General features: G+C 38.7%; 1 protein-coding gene across 2 annotated transcripts; it reads left to right on the top strand.

The window, feature by feature from the left end:
* The first annotated feature begins 1,291 nt into the window (after positions 1–1,291).
* LOC131776892 (putative leucine-rich repeat-containing protein DDB_G0290503) lies at positions 1,292–15,514 on the top strand. Of its 2 annotated transcripts, XM_066160695.1 has the most exons (17): positions 1,292–1,430; positions 3,651–3,840; positions 4,477–4,618; positions 5,323–5,399; positions 5,947–6,592; positions 7,354–7,585; positions 8,137–8,463; positions 8,966–9,154; positions 9,890–9,957; positions 10,496–10,639; positions 11,061–11,218; positions 12,028–12,216; positions 12,676–12,736; positions 12,836–12,893; positions 13,724–13,819; positions 14,271–14,406; positions 15,024–15,514. In XM_066160695.1, exons 1-17 carry the CDS (start codon positions 1,338–1,340, stop codon positions 15,083–15,085), a joined length of 2,868 nt encoding a protein of 955 aa, XP_066016792.1. In that variant the 5' UTR covers positions 1,292–1,337; the 3' UTR covers positions 15,086–15,514. The 2 variants fall into 2 exon arrangements, with proteins under 2 accessions (XP_066016792.1, XP_066016793.1); XM_066160696.1 differs by lacking the exon at positions 15,024–15,514 and having other exon boundaries at positions 14,271–14,423.
* Positions 15,515–15,969: the final 455 nt, after the last annotated feature.

The raw sequence follows: 15,969 nt of genomic DNA, 5'->3' as shown, positions 1-15,969 counted from the left end.
TTGTTTTAAAAGTTTGACTTATTTATTAAAAAAGAAACGAAATTCGAGACTTGTTCATTTCATCACTTGGTAACAAACACACAGTTCGAACAAAATCGAACGCTTTCGGTAAAGACGATATCTTCAGTTCGTTTCCTATAAAAAAGCTTGAAACAATTGTGTGGTAAGTACAATCGCTTCATTAAAGAACTGAAAGAAAGTAACTCATTAATTTGCGTGTCAGTGAAAAGGACGACACTTAGGGGCGCGCGGTGGCTGTTTTCAAGACGTCGTTGAAGTGACGCTGAAGTCAAAATCGTTTTGATATAGGCAGTGAACTTTAGAAATAACAGTGACACATTTTAAAGAGATCGTGCGGTCCAGTTCAGAAATCGGTTTCAATAAAGGAAAAAATATGAATTTTTTATGTCTTGTGGCATTGCTGGAACAATCAAGTTCTTGAAGGAAAATATGCAAGATTATATCTGCCCTTATAATTAAGACTCCAGAACGAAATAAAAAAAAATATTGTGACGGGGATTTAGAAGAGGAGGTGTGCACGTAATTTTTTTAACTTGCTTCCTTTTAACCCGACTAATTATTTTCCATATATTTTAAGAAATGACAAAATACATTTTGTCAAAAGTATAATCAGGCAGGATGCCTGTACCAACAAAATTGTGATAATGACTGGAAATCTCAGTTGTAATGGTTTTTTTACGAACAGGCGAGCCAGTTGAGCAAATATTTATAGTAGTTTTATTATCATAAAGACTGATAAACTGATCAAGAAAATTTTGGTCACCCATTTTGTTTGAATTTTTTCATATTTTAAGCTTTTGTGAGTTAGGCCAGTACCTTTGTCTTTTGGAGTAATAAAGATAATATTTTACTATTTAATTTGTCTATTGGTGATTTAATCGAAAAGAGTTATAGAGCATGTAGAAAAATGAAGCTTCTTTAAAATTTTGTCTTAATTTTTTTTTTCATCCATTCCTTTAGTAAATTGATGGAACCACTGAGGCTGTTCACTGAACTAACTCTTGACAAATGCGATATTTTTTGTTCATTTGCGTTAATCTATTCAGACAAGCTCCTCATATCCTCTTTATACGTCAGAAATTCTAATGGTAACCTTAACCTCATGTTTTCACCCGTGCAATGAATGTAAGAGTGAAAAATTAAAATGTGATAACTTAATATCCCAGATTTTTTCCAAGTATCTTAAAACACGAAATGGCTGATGTGACTGGAGGTAGACTGGAACTAGTAAAAGCGGTCTAAACTGCAGGCGCAGGTTAAATGTTCAATATGGTGGCTCAACCTGAAAATGAAATTGTTTTATTTTAAAGTCAAATATGTCGTTCTTTTCACGATCTAGAAAGGCGAAATCCTCACCTTCTCACAATAAAAAGTCTCAAGGTCCTAGAGATGTTTCTCAGGAAACTTCGGTGGGTAGTTTTGATTTTGCATGGTGTAATTTATGAATTTACTTCCGTGTGAGATGCTGCAAGATGTTGTCCAATGCCTTTTATAGGGAGGTGTTTTTTATAAACGTTGTGTCACTGATTAAGGTTTTCTGGTCCCCATAGCAATAAAATTCCTTCTTAATTCCTTTTTTCGTAATTTGAAACCAGGATGTTTGTTTTTCATACACGAACAACATCGATTATCTATCGGATCTCCCACAGTTTGTAGCTCCCCAAGAAGATTTGAAGAGTTGATAAAGATGTATAGAGGTGGAGCTGTCCAACACAAATTCAATTTGTAGAGTTGGCAAAGATGCATTACGATGAAGCTGTCCAACACAAATTCAATTTGTACAGTTGATAAAGATGCATAACAGTGAAGCTGTCCAACACAAATTCAACTTGTAGAGTTGGTAAAGATGCATTACGATGAAGCTGTCCGACACAAATTCAGTTTGTAGAATTGATAAAGATGCATAACGGTGAAGCTGTCCAACACAAATTCAATTTGTAGAGTTGATAAAGATGCATAACGGTGAAGCTGTCCAACATAAATTTAATTTGTAGAGGTGATAAAGATGCATTACGATGAAGCTGTCCAACACAAATTCAATTTGTAGAGTTGATAAAGATGCATAATGGTGAAGCTGTCCAGCATAAATTTAATTTGTAGAGGTGATAAAGGTGCATTACGATGAAGCTGTCTAACACAAATTCAATTTGTAGAGTTGATAAAGATGCATAATGATGAAGCTGTCCAACACAAATTCAGTTTGTAGAGTTGATAAAGATGCATCACGATGAGGCTGTCCAACACAAATTCAATTTGTAGAGTTGATAAAGATGCATAATGGTGAAACTGTCCAACACAAATTCAATTTGTAGAGTTGGTAAAGATGCATTACGATGAAGCTGTCCAACACAAATTCAATTTGTAGAGTTGATAAAGATGCATAACGGTGAAGCTGTCCAACATAAATTTAATTTGTAGAGGTGATAAAGATGCATTACAATGAAGCTGTCTAACACAAATTCAATTTGTAGAGTTGTAAAGATGCATAACGGTTAAGCTGTCCAACACAGATTCAGTTTTTAGAGGTGATAAAGATGCATTACGATGAAGCTGTCCAACATAAATTCAATGTCGCTTGTGATACACTTGTTCTTTTGCAATCTGCCACTGTTAGTTTGCTTAACTGATCATGAAGGTTTTTTGATTCAAGATTTAGTTTTAAAAACTGTTAAATTGGAGCCCATGGTAAATATTTTGTGCTGCAGTATGGTTATTAAACCCAGTACTTTGTGTAAGCTAATTATTAGTTGATCCAAAACCAAATTCTCTGTAGTTGTGTAGGTAGACAGTAAGCAAAATTTCAAATGAGATCTTAGGAATTTTGAAGCAGTCACGGTCACCCTTCTCTGAGTCCCAACAGCCTGTTTATATTGTCTTTTGCCTGTATTCAACACTCACCTTAAGTGGAACCACTAAAATAGAACTACAAAAATCCATGTTTTTCTATGAAATCAATGTTTGTTGTATTTTTGAGAGAGTTTTTGTACATTAACCCTTTAACTCCCAGAAGTGATTAACATGAAACTTCTCCCTACAATATCCATACATTCTTCAGCAAACAGGTAATGAGAACATTCAAACTTATCAGGTAGAAGCTGCTATCTTGATCTAGAGCCAAGTTCTCATAACTATTTCACAAGGAAATGTGTAGCAGCTAAAGGGGAGAATATTATTAACAATCAGAACCAATGTTGAGTGGTCAACCTGCTTTAACCCTTTAAACCCTAATAGTGACCATCCATTCCTTTAGTAGTGACCAGCATCCAAATTCTCCTTACAGTAATACTGTAGAATCACTCATTAATATCATGAGAATAAAGATAATGATCGCCAAGCTAAGATGCTTTGATTATAAAACAAATTCTCTTTGTCCAGATAAAAGGAATTGTTTAAAGAAGAGTGTGGAGAATATAGATAGTGATGTTAGGGTTAAGCGGTCACCCTGCCATTCCCTGTGGGTGACTGCATATAAGTTTAACTGCAGTTAAAAACCTTTTAGGAGAGCTTTGCCCATGATTCCATAAGAGCTTGTTTCTCAGTCTCTGTTTTTGAGCTGTCCTGCTCCTTGCCACTCCTACTCCCTGATTATTTCATTCATGAAACCATTTTATGTTAAATTTTAATCTTAGAGAGAAAAGAATGATGGTGACAGTGCTATTAGTGGGTCGTTGTTCAGCGGCATGACCCTAACAGCAGCTCCTGCTGAAAGGACAACCTCCTCTGATGAAGTTAATCTGATGGGTCATGGTGATGTTTCACTGCAAGATAAATTACCCAAAACAGATATTGAAAATCCACAAGATTTTGGTGCAGTTCTTGGTAAGACAGAAAATTTGTGTTTGCTCTGACTTTTCTTTGAGATGCGGACATTGTCAACAAGGAGGGTGGACTACTCCTGGCACACTTGGAAATCAAAACCATAAACTAGAAAGGTGTTCTTTTTTAAGTGATTAACATGCATGTAACTTCTTCCCATGATATCTGTACATTATCCAGCAACAGGAAAGTAGAATACTCAAACTTATGAGGTAGAAGTTGTTATCTTGATTTAACACAAAATTCTTGTTACCAATATACAAGGAAATGTCAAGTAGCTTAAGGGGAGGATTAAAAATCAGATTGTGGGTGAGTGGTTTTAGAAATACACTCCTTTAACCCTTTAACTCCCAAGATCTCATTAGTAATTCTCCTTACTGTCTCCCATACAGTTCTTGGGATGTTAGTTTGGAGAATTTGGTATTGGATCAACGTATAATCTCCTAACCAATATTTTGCTTAATTCCCATCACTTAATGTCTGCTTGATATTGTATTGATATTGTATTGATATTGTAAGGAGAAATTCTGTCTTGGTCACTCATGGGAGTTAAAGGGTTAAGTGATGATTGCATAATCATTGAGAATTCAGATTACATCAACAAAAAAATTAATTTTGGTTTCCTTCATTTTGCTACAGCAAGACCCATCGAAGCTGAGTTGTTACCCAAGCCAATGCAGCCAAAAGTTGTTCCACAGCAGATGAGCCAATCAGCTACAAAGAAGAAAAGAGCTCGTCATGCTGTGAGACCCGGATATGCCAGACAACCTGACAGTAAAGAGTAAATTCAAGTTTAATTTTATGTTTTAATGTGCTGTTAGAAGTAGTAGAAGGAGGACTAGTATTAGAATGTTAGTGGTAATAGAAGTAGCAGTAACACTGCCAGTGGTTTAGCAGTAGCAGTGTCAGTGGCAGCAACAGTACCTAGTGCAGTAGTAATGTCAGTAGCAGTAGCACCACCAACAGCAGAAGTAACAGCCACAGTAGCAGCAGAAGTAAAAGCAGAAGTAGCGGCAGATTGAAGTAGAAGCAGAAGTAGCAGCTTGAGTAGCAGCACTCGTAGGAGCAGAGATAGCAGCTGATCAGAAGTAGTGGCAGAAGTAGCAGCAGAAGTTGCAGCTGAAGTTGAAGCAGAAGTAGCAGCAGAAGTAGCAGCAGAAGTAGCAGCAGAAGTAGCAGCAGAAGTAGCAGCAGAAGTAGCAGCAGAAGTAGCAGCAGAAGTAGCAGCAGAAGTAGCAGCAGAAGTAGCTGCAGAAAATGAAGCAAAAGTAGCAGCAGATATAGCAGCAGAAGTAGCAGCCGAAGTAGCAGCAGAAGTTGCAGCAGAGGTAGCAGCAAAAGTTGAAGCAGAAATTTCAGCAGAAGTAGCAACAGAAGTAGCAGCAGAAGTTGAGGCAGAAATAGCAGTAGTAGCAGTTATAGCTGTTGTGATAGATATAAGTATTAATTTTCACCTTAAAGTTATTGTTTATCCAATATTTTAAGGGAACCCAGCGAGCCAAGTGATGTGATTGCTGAGGGGACAGTTGGTAAAACTGAACAGGAATCCAAGGTGGAAGAAGGTATTTTGTTTTAGCTCAGCTACAATGTTTGTTGAGTACTAGTTAATGAAATACATATCAAGGTGTTTGCAGATATTGTTAATGTCAAAATGTAGGCCTGGCGGTCTTGACATGATTTACACACTTATTTTACATTTGAATGTCATGTATTTTTTTTTGGCAATAAATTTACAACTTGAAAGATTATTTTGAATGTAAGGACAACTCATTCCACCAGTTGAAGTTTCTCTTACCCTCTCACTCCTATGAGTGACCCAGACAGAATTTCTCCTTACAGTATCAATACAATATCAAGCAGACAAGTGATGAGAATAGAGAAAAATATCAATAGGGGAATTATTAGTTGATCCAATGCCAAATTCTCCAAACCAGTATCACGAAGATTGTATGGTAGACAGTAAGGAGAATTTCGAATGAGATCTAAGGAGTGAGTATTCAGAATCAAAGTAAGTCAGCTCGCCCTTGAACACTTACTTATTGTACCACAGCCCAGCATTCAGGTTACCTTGTCTCCCCTTCCTTGATGGATATGCTTGTTGCTTATTAGATCAGACAAGGGCAACAGGAGGACTCACAAAACTTGACGAGGAGAGTGGTGAGCCTTCCACGCCCTTGTACTCCATTGGAACCCCATCATCTTCGGATGAAAATTTGTTTGAAGAGATGAAGATCAATACCACTGAAGGAAATGTTACAGAAACTCCCAGCAGAGAATCCTTAAAAGACTTAGACTTGAATAGATCAACTTCACCCCAGGGTGACAAAATTATTGTTGATGAATTTAATCCAATTGATGCTGTAAGTGACCACTCGGAAACTGTGTCTAAATCTTCTTGTATGGAGATACAAGACAAAACCTTAGAGGTGTCAAACAACACAAAGAGTTTAGAAGAAGATGAAAGTATTTTTGAAAGTGGGAAATATTTGGATTCAGATGAAGATCTTTCTAAGGCATCTGGCAGAAGAATAGATGAAGGCTTTGCTGGGGAAACCTCTCTTAACAGTGCTGTGGAAAGTGAAATACTAACTTCACATTTTACTCCTGGGTCAAATGAACAAGTTAAACAAAATGTGGAGGTAGAATTTAAAGAAGAAAGACTCGTTATGGATCAGAAAAAGAGTGATCTTGAAGAACCTTCAAAGAAGCTAATCAATGTGTTGACTCACTTGAAACTTCAACTTACAAGTCTAAGGTATTATGTGAAGTTCTGGGTTATTATGTATGGGTGGTATCTAGGTAGGATATGTGGAAACAGCTTAGTGTGAACCTGTGCAAGCAATTATGTTTGACTTGATCCTAGATGCACTGCTACCATTTGTATTATTAGCAAACTCTGAAAAAAATATGGGGTACTTTACTTTTGTCACTTATTCCAGAGTTATGAAAGAGCCACTGTATAGTTTTTAACCTGTTTCACCCCAACAGTAGTATGAATATTCTCCCTACTGTTCTCTATACATTTCCTAAGGTGCTGACAAGGAGAATTTGTTTAACAATCACAAGTTTCATTTTTTGGTTGTCAATTCCTTTATTCTCCAGACCTTAATGTGTGATTCAGGGCTGATATTGTGAGGAGAAATTAGAAACTGGTCACTCTTTGTGGTCAAAGGGGTAATTACTTCTCATGAGTGACCAAGAAGTAATTTCTCCAAACAATATCAATACAATATCAAGCAGACTGGTGATGAGAATAGAGAAAAACATCAACTAGGAAATTATTAATTGATGTAAAACCAAATTCTCTGAACTAAAAACTGCAAGAAATTTGTAGAGAACACCAAGGAGAATAACTACAGAAAACTTGAAGATGAAAAGGTTTCATGGTACCATGAAAAATTGGATTAAATATTTATGAGGAGTTTTATCTTATGGAAAGATATACTCAGTGCAAGCTTTTGAGTAGGAGATTAGCGAGTCTAAAAAACCTCTCATTTCCTTTTTTTTTGTGTTTAGTAAAGACAAACGGTGCCTAAAAATCCTTGAGGAAGAGTTGTTAAAGGTTTACACAGAGTTGTGCAATGTGGAGAATGAAAAAGAAGAAGAATTCAAACGACTTCAGATGGAAGAAAGCCAGGCCTTAGCCTGTGACAATTATGACCTGGCAGAAGAGATCAGTAACAGAATGGAACAACTCAAGCAAGATTTGGAATTTGCTAGGTATAGGCTACCTGCTCGAGATGATAAGGTAGGGAAAAAGGTTACTTCAAATACTTTGGCTTTTTCAATCCCTCCTCATTCAAACTTCCAGTAATTATGATATGGTAGACTTTGCTGTTTTCCAGAACCAGAAATCAGTTTCTGAAGCAGATTTGAAAGTGTTGTGTGAACCTTCCACTCTTCATTGTTCTCTGTCCCTCCTCTCTCTCCCTTCCCATCCTTTCCCTTACCCTCCCCTCCCTCTTTTTCATTGCTTCCTCCCTACCCCCTTCACTTGCTGTTCACTCCCCCTCCTGTCTTTTCCCCCACTCTCTCTTCCCTCCTTTTCATCACTTCCTCCCCACCCCTTCACCTTCCCTTCACTCCCCCATCCCATCTTTTTTCTCACCCTCCCATCCCTCCCTCTCATGACTTCTTCCCCACCCCCTCACCCAGCCTTCACTCCTCCTTCCATCTTTTCCCTTACCCTCCCTTCCTTCCTTTTCATTACTTCCTCCCCACCCCCTCCCCTCACTGGTCCTTCCCCCACCACACTTGGCCTTCCTTCCATTTTTTTCAAATCTACTCTTCTTTTGGAAGGTTGAAAAAGCATTGAAGCTGAGAGCTGAAATAACAGAAAGAGAAGTTAAGATTTACAGACAAAATCAGACAACACTAGAAGAGGTGCGAGAAGAACAAAAGGAGTGTCTGGTCAGACACACAGATACTCAGGCTACCCAGAGTGCAAAGGAAAAACAGCGTCTGAATTCTGATCGGCAGAGACTGGAAAGAACAATGGATCATCTGAGGCTTGACAAGGAGCATATGGAGGCAGAGGGTGTGGAACTAAGTAAAGAAATTGTACTAAAAACTGAGGAGTTCCAAACAAAAAAGGAAGGGTTGCTTTTAGAGAGGGGAGCCTTGCAGGTCAGTTAAAAAAAAAAAAAGAAAAAGTATAGAAAAAAATAGTTTGTTATCTTGGGTTCCAAAACTTGTCAAATTTGAGCTTTCAAAGTTAATTTTGTAATAGAACATTCAGCATATTGTTTTGACCCACCATGCTCCATACATTAGATGAACATCTCTCCTGTTCTTCACTTTGAACAAGCTTCAATTTTTGTTTGTTTTCATTTGCACTAAGCTTCCCATAAATTCATTTTTGAAATGAGCTCAAGGGAGCAAAATTATTGGCAAAATATATATATATATATATATATATATATGAGTATGATCATAGAAATATTTGATATCAGTTACTCTGTCTAATTATCATCATGAACTTTGGTCCACAATTTTATAGCAAATATTTTTATAGCTCATAGGAACATTCAATCTTTGTGGTCTTCACCTGAGGATGATAAGATGATAGTTCTAATGTTAGCAAGTGAAAAAAGTTCGTTGAAGTAAAGAATATCTCAATTTGTAATAGGCAGAAATCTCATCACTGGAGGCTAAGCTGGCTAAGTTGAGAACCAAAGAATCAGAGTTAACAGCTTTCATCAAAGAGCAAGACAATGAAATAGACTCTGTCAAGTTGGAATTCAGTCCACAGCAACAAGCCCTTGATAAACAGCAACAGGAAATAGAAAGAAGAGAGAGGTCACTGCAGGAAGAATTTGTGAGTGAATCCTTTACACCCTAACATCAGTATCCATATTCTCCATACAGTTCTCTGTGCATTTCCTAAGGCGCTGACAAGGAGAATTTGTTTATCGATCAAGAACTTCTTTAGCTGTTGATCATTTCCTTTGTTCTCCTGACCCTAATGTTTGATTCAGGGGTGATATTGTAAGGAGAAATTAGAAGCATGTCACTCTTAGGGGTTAAACAGTTAAAACACATGGGGGGGTGGGGGGGGGGGCAGAATACTCCTAAACATCTCATGCTTCAGTAAAAAGGATACGCTCCAAATGGATTACCACATTACCATTTTGGCTGTCGAGCAGACCTCCCTTTAATGTTCAATAAGAATAGTATGACCCTATCTGTACACATGGCCATGCTGCACCATTCACGCTGTGTTTGATTAAATCAAAAAATAACGTTCCACTCCACAAATCCAAAAAAACATTTTATGTCCATGCTGAAAAGAATCGTGGAAGGTAGAAAAGCTGGTGGGGCAAGTGACAAAAAACCAGGCCCCCCCCCACATGCTCAATGTCTGGATCCATCACTGTCAAATTTCCTCTAAAAAATGAAAAAAGCAGTGACAGTAGAATTTTTTTTAAGTTCCATTTTGGATTTACGTTGGTGCAGACAATGGATTTTTCTATAGAAGTGAAGTTACTGGTATGCTGCATATTTCTTTTTGCAACTGAAATCACTCTAAAACTCTCACACTGAAAATCCACAGAGGCTGTTGTCATCTAGTCAAGAAATATTTGATGCCAAAGTAGAGGAAAGTCAAAGAAAAGAACAAGAGTAAGTCCAAAGAATAGTTCAGTTTATATATAAATATATAAGTGAAAGAATAATAGAGGACGTATCAATTCTCTATTACTCTGAGTTTCACGCCTAAGCGCTCGTCAGACAGAACTTTCTGTTTCCGTCTGATGAGCGCTTAGGCGCAAAACTCAGAGTAACAGAGAATTGATACGTCCTCTTTGATTCTTTCACTTATATATCCTCAGCTCTGCTACCACAGCATTGAGCACTTTATGCCAAGGTAGACTCAACCCCCACATTTATATATATATATATATATACATATTTAGTGAGATCACTTGGGGTGGCTGTATGGCCTTACCTCCATCCTAGCATCAGCACTGCACTGATGAGGCCCAGAAGGCTGAAACAGTACTGTCTGCAGTTAGTTATATACATATTTATATATACATATATATATTATATATACATTTGTTTTGGGGGTAGTGGAGGGGTGCGGGAGGAGGAATGTCATGCAATACTTCCCTCCTCTTCCACTAAACTAAGTTTTTATTTTCTAATATTTATTTCACAGGTTGACTGATGGTATAACTGAAGCTTCAGAAGAGCTGGAAAAATACGAAAAGTTAATCAAACAGCTGGAAGGGCAACAGGAGTCTGCTCAAGTATTTCTAAACATGAAACATTTTACTTTTCACACAGATCCCAAAGTAACAAGGTATGCAAGATATATTTTTTTTTTGTATGACTTTTCCCCCTCCCCCTTTCTTTTTGGTACTTCGGGTCTGCACATGTGCAAACGTTTTAATTGTGAGATGGTGTGCCTTGAGGCTGTCACAAGAGTTTTAAAGGACTTCGCAAAATAGCAAATCGACAGGATGTGGGGGAAGGAGGGGGAGGGAGGGGGGAGAAAGGTAACCTCTGGAATTCCATCTCCCGGATTAGCTTCGTGTCACAGTAACCCAGGTGGGCTCCTGCGGTCTGGGGCTTTGGTGTGGTATTCCTGTGCAGTCTTCACCCATATTCACCAAGCATAATCAAGACGTTTTTGTCAACATTATGCTTAGTCTATTTGTCATAGGCGTTTTTCAAGTTATTCTTTTATTATTGAGGCTGTTAATTCTTGTTATACATTTTAGTCTGGAAGCCAAACACAAAGAAGTGTCCCAGGAGGTAAAAACTTTTACCAACAAGGTCCACATGGGGCAAAGACGCGTGGTTACCCTGAGGAAGACTGTGAATGAAATCGAGTCCCAGATCTCTGATCTGGACGCAGTCAAAAAAATAGCGATTGAAGGTAAAGGATATGAACGTGGGCGTAACGTTCTGTGTGCGTAACAGAACAGGAACCAAAGGAATCGCTATGGCCAATTAACCTTTTAACCCCTAAGAGTGACTGACATCTAAATTCTCCTGACAATATCACCCCTGAATCAAACATCCAGGTTATTAGAATAGAGGAAATAGTCATCAACTAGCGAAGCTCTGGATTATAAAAACAAATTCTCCTCATCAGCACCTTAGGGAACGTATAGGGAACAGTATGGAGAATATGCATACTGATGTTAGAGTGGAAAGGGTTAAGACCATAGGAAATATATCAAAGCACGATAAACTCAACGATAAATCAGGCCTTCTTGTTGATAGCGCGCGAAACGCCAGTGGCCAGGTCGCGTTTGGTAATACTTGCAGCTGATTGGTTGCAGGGAATCGGTGATAAGAGTGAAATGAAATGTTGTCCCTTAAGCGCTGGATGTGCTATGTGTCTAACTCTTAAAGACACCAAAACGACCCAGCTAAGGTCACTTCTCGACTGAGTACCGCAATCTCAACAACGTAGGAAGCCAATGAAAAATTCAAATTAAAAACAAGAAAACTGTGTCAAGCGCGGGAAAACGTGGTTTCCCAAGACGTGATTAAATTTCTGTCATCATCCAATTGGTCGAGAGGGTGGTGTGAGTTTTCTGAACCAATTACAAAGCGAAGTGATGCAATACCAATGCACCTCTGGATTTCTCAGTTTTGCCCGTGTTTAATACTTGCAGTGTAAAAGTTGCCACACAAGAACAACTTAAATTCCGTGTTTGAATTACTTTCTTCGTTTAGAGAGAAATTTTAAGGAGGCTAAACGGCTGAAAGAAGAAAGTGAAACTTTGACGCAACAGGGAGTTGAAAGCCAAGAAAAACTCGAATCTTTGTTGAAGGAACTTGCAGAAGATGGAAAGTTGTTAGAAGAAGCGCAAAAACAGAACGCGGACCTGGAAGTAGAGATCAATGAAAAAGAGCGTCTTAATGGTACAATTTTTGTTGTCTCTCGTTTTCTCTTCGTTTAACTCTTTCGAGCTTTGTTCAATTATCAGCCAATTAGGTGGGAGGGATTTTTCTCTCTTGTTTCTTATCCTCAACCAAACATTGAACCCACATTCGTCATTTAGTGTTGATTGGATTAGAGGGGATTGGATTCTAGTGTAACGAGGCGTGGAAGGGGAGGGGAGGGTGTCTTTTCAGTCACTTTTTCCTCCTTCCATTCTTCCAACCTTCTCCCGCCCAAAAACTCGGCTCGTTGTGGATCTCCAACGATATCCGTTCTCCTCAATCTATAAGATTCTAGCCGATACAAGGAAACAAAAAACTAATTTGTGACTCCTTTTGACGGTTAGCCTAAAAATGACTCTGGCTTACAAAAAACGTCTTTTATATACTATTGATCTAAACCTTTTTTGTTTGGTTTTTTGTTTGTTTGTTTGTTTTTAGCTGTGGTTATTGTACAGGAAGCATCCGATATGATTCAAGTCCTTCAGGAACAAATTAAGAGGTAAACGCGTAGTTGAACTCAATGCTAAATGTCTCCAGTGATAATTTCATTTTGATAAAGCTGTTGATTTGACATCTTGGAAACGTCACTTCGTTACAGAGTCGGTGATGACAGTCTGATCAAGGCTTTGCTAGAGACCGAAGCTAAAACATGCGAAGTAAGTCTGCATAATGCACAGTTAAAATATAGTATTAAGCGACTAGCAATTTTGCTTATTCTTCTGTAAAAGGCTGGCAGAAACTTAGTCATCAAAGACTAGTAGCCACCTCTGTTTTGATGCACAAAACTTTATATGGCTTGACCCCTAAATATTTGCAATCTCTATTTGTATCTCGAAATGATATGACTTCGTACAGACTGAGGAATTCTGAGTATAAATTGGCTCTTCCACAACCCCGCATCAACTACTTTACAGGAAGTTTTTGCTACAGAGGTGCTATGTTGTGGAATAGCCTTTCTCATGAACTCCAATCAACAGTTTCTTTAAGCGAATTTAGACAAAAACTGCGTCATTATGGCTTTGAATGAGATACAATACTTATGTGATATGATAGGTTTTTATTCTTTAAATACTGTATTAGTTTATTAGTTAGCTTAGCTGGGCAGAATTAGACATTTTATTCTCTTAGAACGTGCTGAAAGATTTTACCGTGTATAAATAAAGTTATCTGTTTATTTGTCCACCCCATGGCAGGTTACCTCCCCCCCCGCCCTATTCTTTCTAATCTATAGCAGGTTACCTCCCCGCTTTTCCCCCCCGTGTCACCACCTCCCCCATCCAAGCCACTGTGTCCGATACAGTGTACACTAAAGACGACTCGGAGTGGAGTCCAGGCCGCCGCGATTTATATTAATAGGCACCAACAACGATACCGATTAAGACTGCACGATTTAACCATAAAAACGAAGAGTCGAGACTTGCATGAGCAGCCAGTTTTCATTCGCGATCAAAACTGGAGGCTTGACCATAACCGTTGTCTTTTTTAGAATCTCATATCAGACTTGTGTGAAAAGCATGGCATTTCAATACCAGATGTGAATGACTCTGAGGACAAAGATCGACGGGAGGACACAACAGTGAAGGTACACTGCGCGGTATTTGACCCTCAGAGGGGCTTACTTTAGAAACACGCGGTCAATGTCCCAAATTATCACTCGATGGTAGCTGTATCCACGCTCTTCGTAGAAGAATGGCAATAAAAATATACAAACTGCTTAAAGCGCGGGAAAACGCGGGCGACGAAGTCGTGATTGGTTTTAGTTCTGCATCTGATTGGTTGCGAGCGTCGTGCGAGTCTTTTGGACCAATCACAGAGCGAAGTAAAGCAAAACGAAAGCAATCTCTGTTCACTTTCGACCGACTCAATCGCAAATTGCTCTGTAACAACAACTGAACTCTTTCAATACAAAATATTGCGATTAATTTTTTTTGTCTCACATATCACGATATTGCACGAAACTTCGTTCAATGGTTGCTAGTTGTTATGAAAAGCTGTCCTGAAACTTGACAAGGACTTCACTTCTACGTTTAAAGGGGTCTGTTTCTGAGCCTACCAAGCCCTCAGAAAGAGAACACATCCAACGGCAAGATTACAACGGTCTAGTGGACAAATTGAGTGAATTGGAGGGAAGACTGGAGGCTGTGATAGAAATTGAAGATTTTGACGAGGCTGATATCCTTTTATGACCGAACTAATTTTACTTATTCAATAAATTAATAGCTATGCCACGTACTCATCAGAACTCGAGGCTCAAATTTTGCAGCCGGCTACAAGTGCAGGAAATATATGCCGCACGCGGTAAAACTCGACAGCTACTTTTATGATGGCTACATGTAAAATGTCGTGAAGCATAACTCTCACCAACCAGACCAGAGTCTATAAGCTGGCTGTTAATGGTGGGGTACGTTTTTCTAAAAGTTTTGAATTGTTTGTGCTGAACATTTATTAGATCCTTGTCATTCTTAAAGGCTCATTTATATGACAAACTAACTTTCTCCAAAGTGCTGACGAATGTGACAGTTTGTTATTCAGTCCGAGTTCCCGACATGTTTCTGAGGTAATTAGACCGAGCGTAAGGGTGACTGGGACATACTTCTTGTCTCTGCGGTCTAGAAAGACAACTGCAAGAACACCAGAAAAAGAACTTGGCATTACTTAGCCAGGCATTAAATAGTTCCAGTCTAAATGCATTATGATATGACATTTTCACAGAGAGCGGCGACTATGTCTTTTTCACACCTACCAATCTTGAAAGTAGACTTTTGTACGTTTCCTTAACATTTTACCAGACAGACTCCAGCAGGAAATAACAAAAATTAAAGACAAAATGGCGCGGGAAAATCCATAATCTAGAGAACGATGCGTAGGAAAAGCGCATCCCAACATCAGCATGATGGAATCCAGGCGAAATTGAACTTAGAAAAGAAATGAGCTTTTAGCTTCTATGGTCCGTGCGACGACGCGCAATGAAGCAGCGGTTTCCTATGCAACGAGAAGGTTGCACATGCTCTGTGTTACCGTCTTTTTATAAGAACAGGGTAATTTTGAACTCTTTACGGTGGCCACCTTACGTTATCAACTCAGTTGATAATACTTAATTACCCTGTTATACTCTCCCACCGACGCAGCACCACAGTTTCTTCAGAAACTTGTCCCCTTTATTTTTTATAAGAACAGCCATGATGGTAGATTAAAAAACTGTTTTTTTGGAAAATTGTTTTGGGGATAGTTACTCCTCGGTAATGTATTCTGTGAAACGTTATAAATAGTTTCGTGACGAAATTTTGTGGTGATGGCTTCCTGGTGCTCAGAGTTCATGATCTTTTTTTTTTTTTTCCCAGCGGGAGGTCCGTGTAAATATTTATGTAGCCCAGATCACTTGTTCATTATAGGGATCAAGAGTTGAAGCTATCATATTGAATAGGAGAGATCGCGGAAAGCCTGGAGCGAACAAACCAATATCACCCCACTCTCCCGCTCACGCCTTTTTACTATCTCCAGGCTTCCCTCGATCTTACCAATAGAATATGGCGGCTTCGACGCCCGATCAGAATATGGAGCTCTTGCTTGTCAGCAAGAAAATAAGACTCCTATGCCGCCTTGCTAAAACTGTACGCGTTGCATTTAGTGTCGCTTCAAGGAATTTATCGTACGGTTCATTACTGGTAAATTTCCCGAACAGAAGCAAGTATTGATTCCTTCCTCCAGAAAAACCCCTGTATGCTCGTTATC

This window comes from Pocillopora verrucosa, chromosome 13 (genome assembly GCF_036669915.1).
Source record: "Pocillopora verrucosa isolate sample1 chromosome 13, ASM3666991v2, whole genome shotgun sequence".
Classification (NCBI taxonomy): Eukaryota; Metazoa; Cnidaria; class Anthozoa; order Scleractinia; family Pocilloporidae; genus Pocillopora; species Pocillopora verrucosa.
The sequence above is the reverse complement of the archived record's forward strand: the minus strand, read 5'-3'. Positions and strand labels throughout refer to the sequence as shown.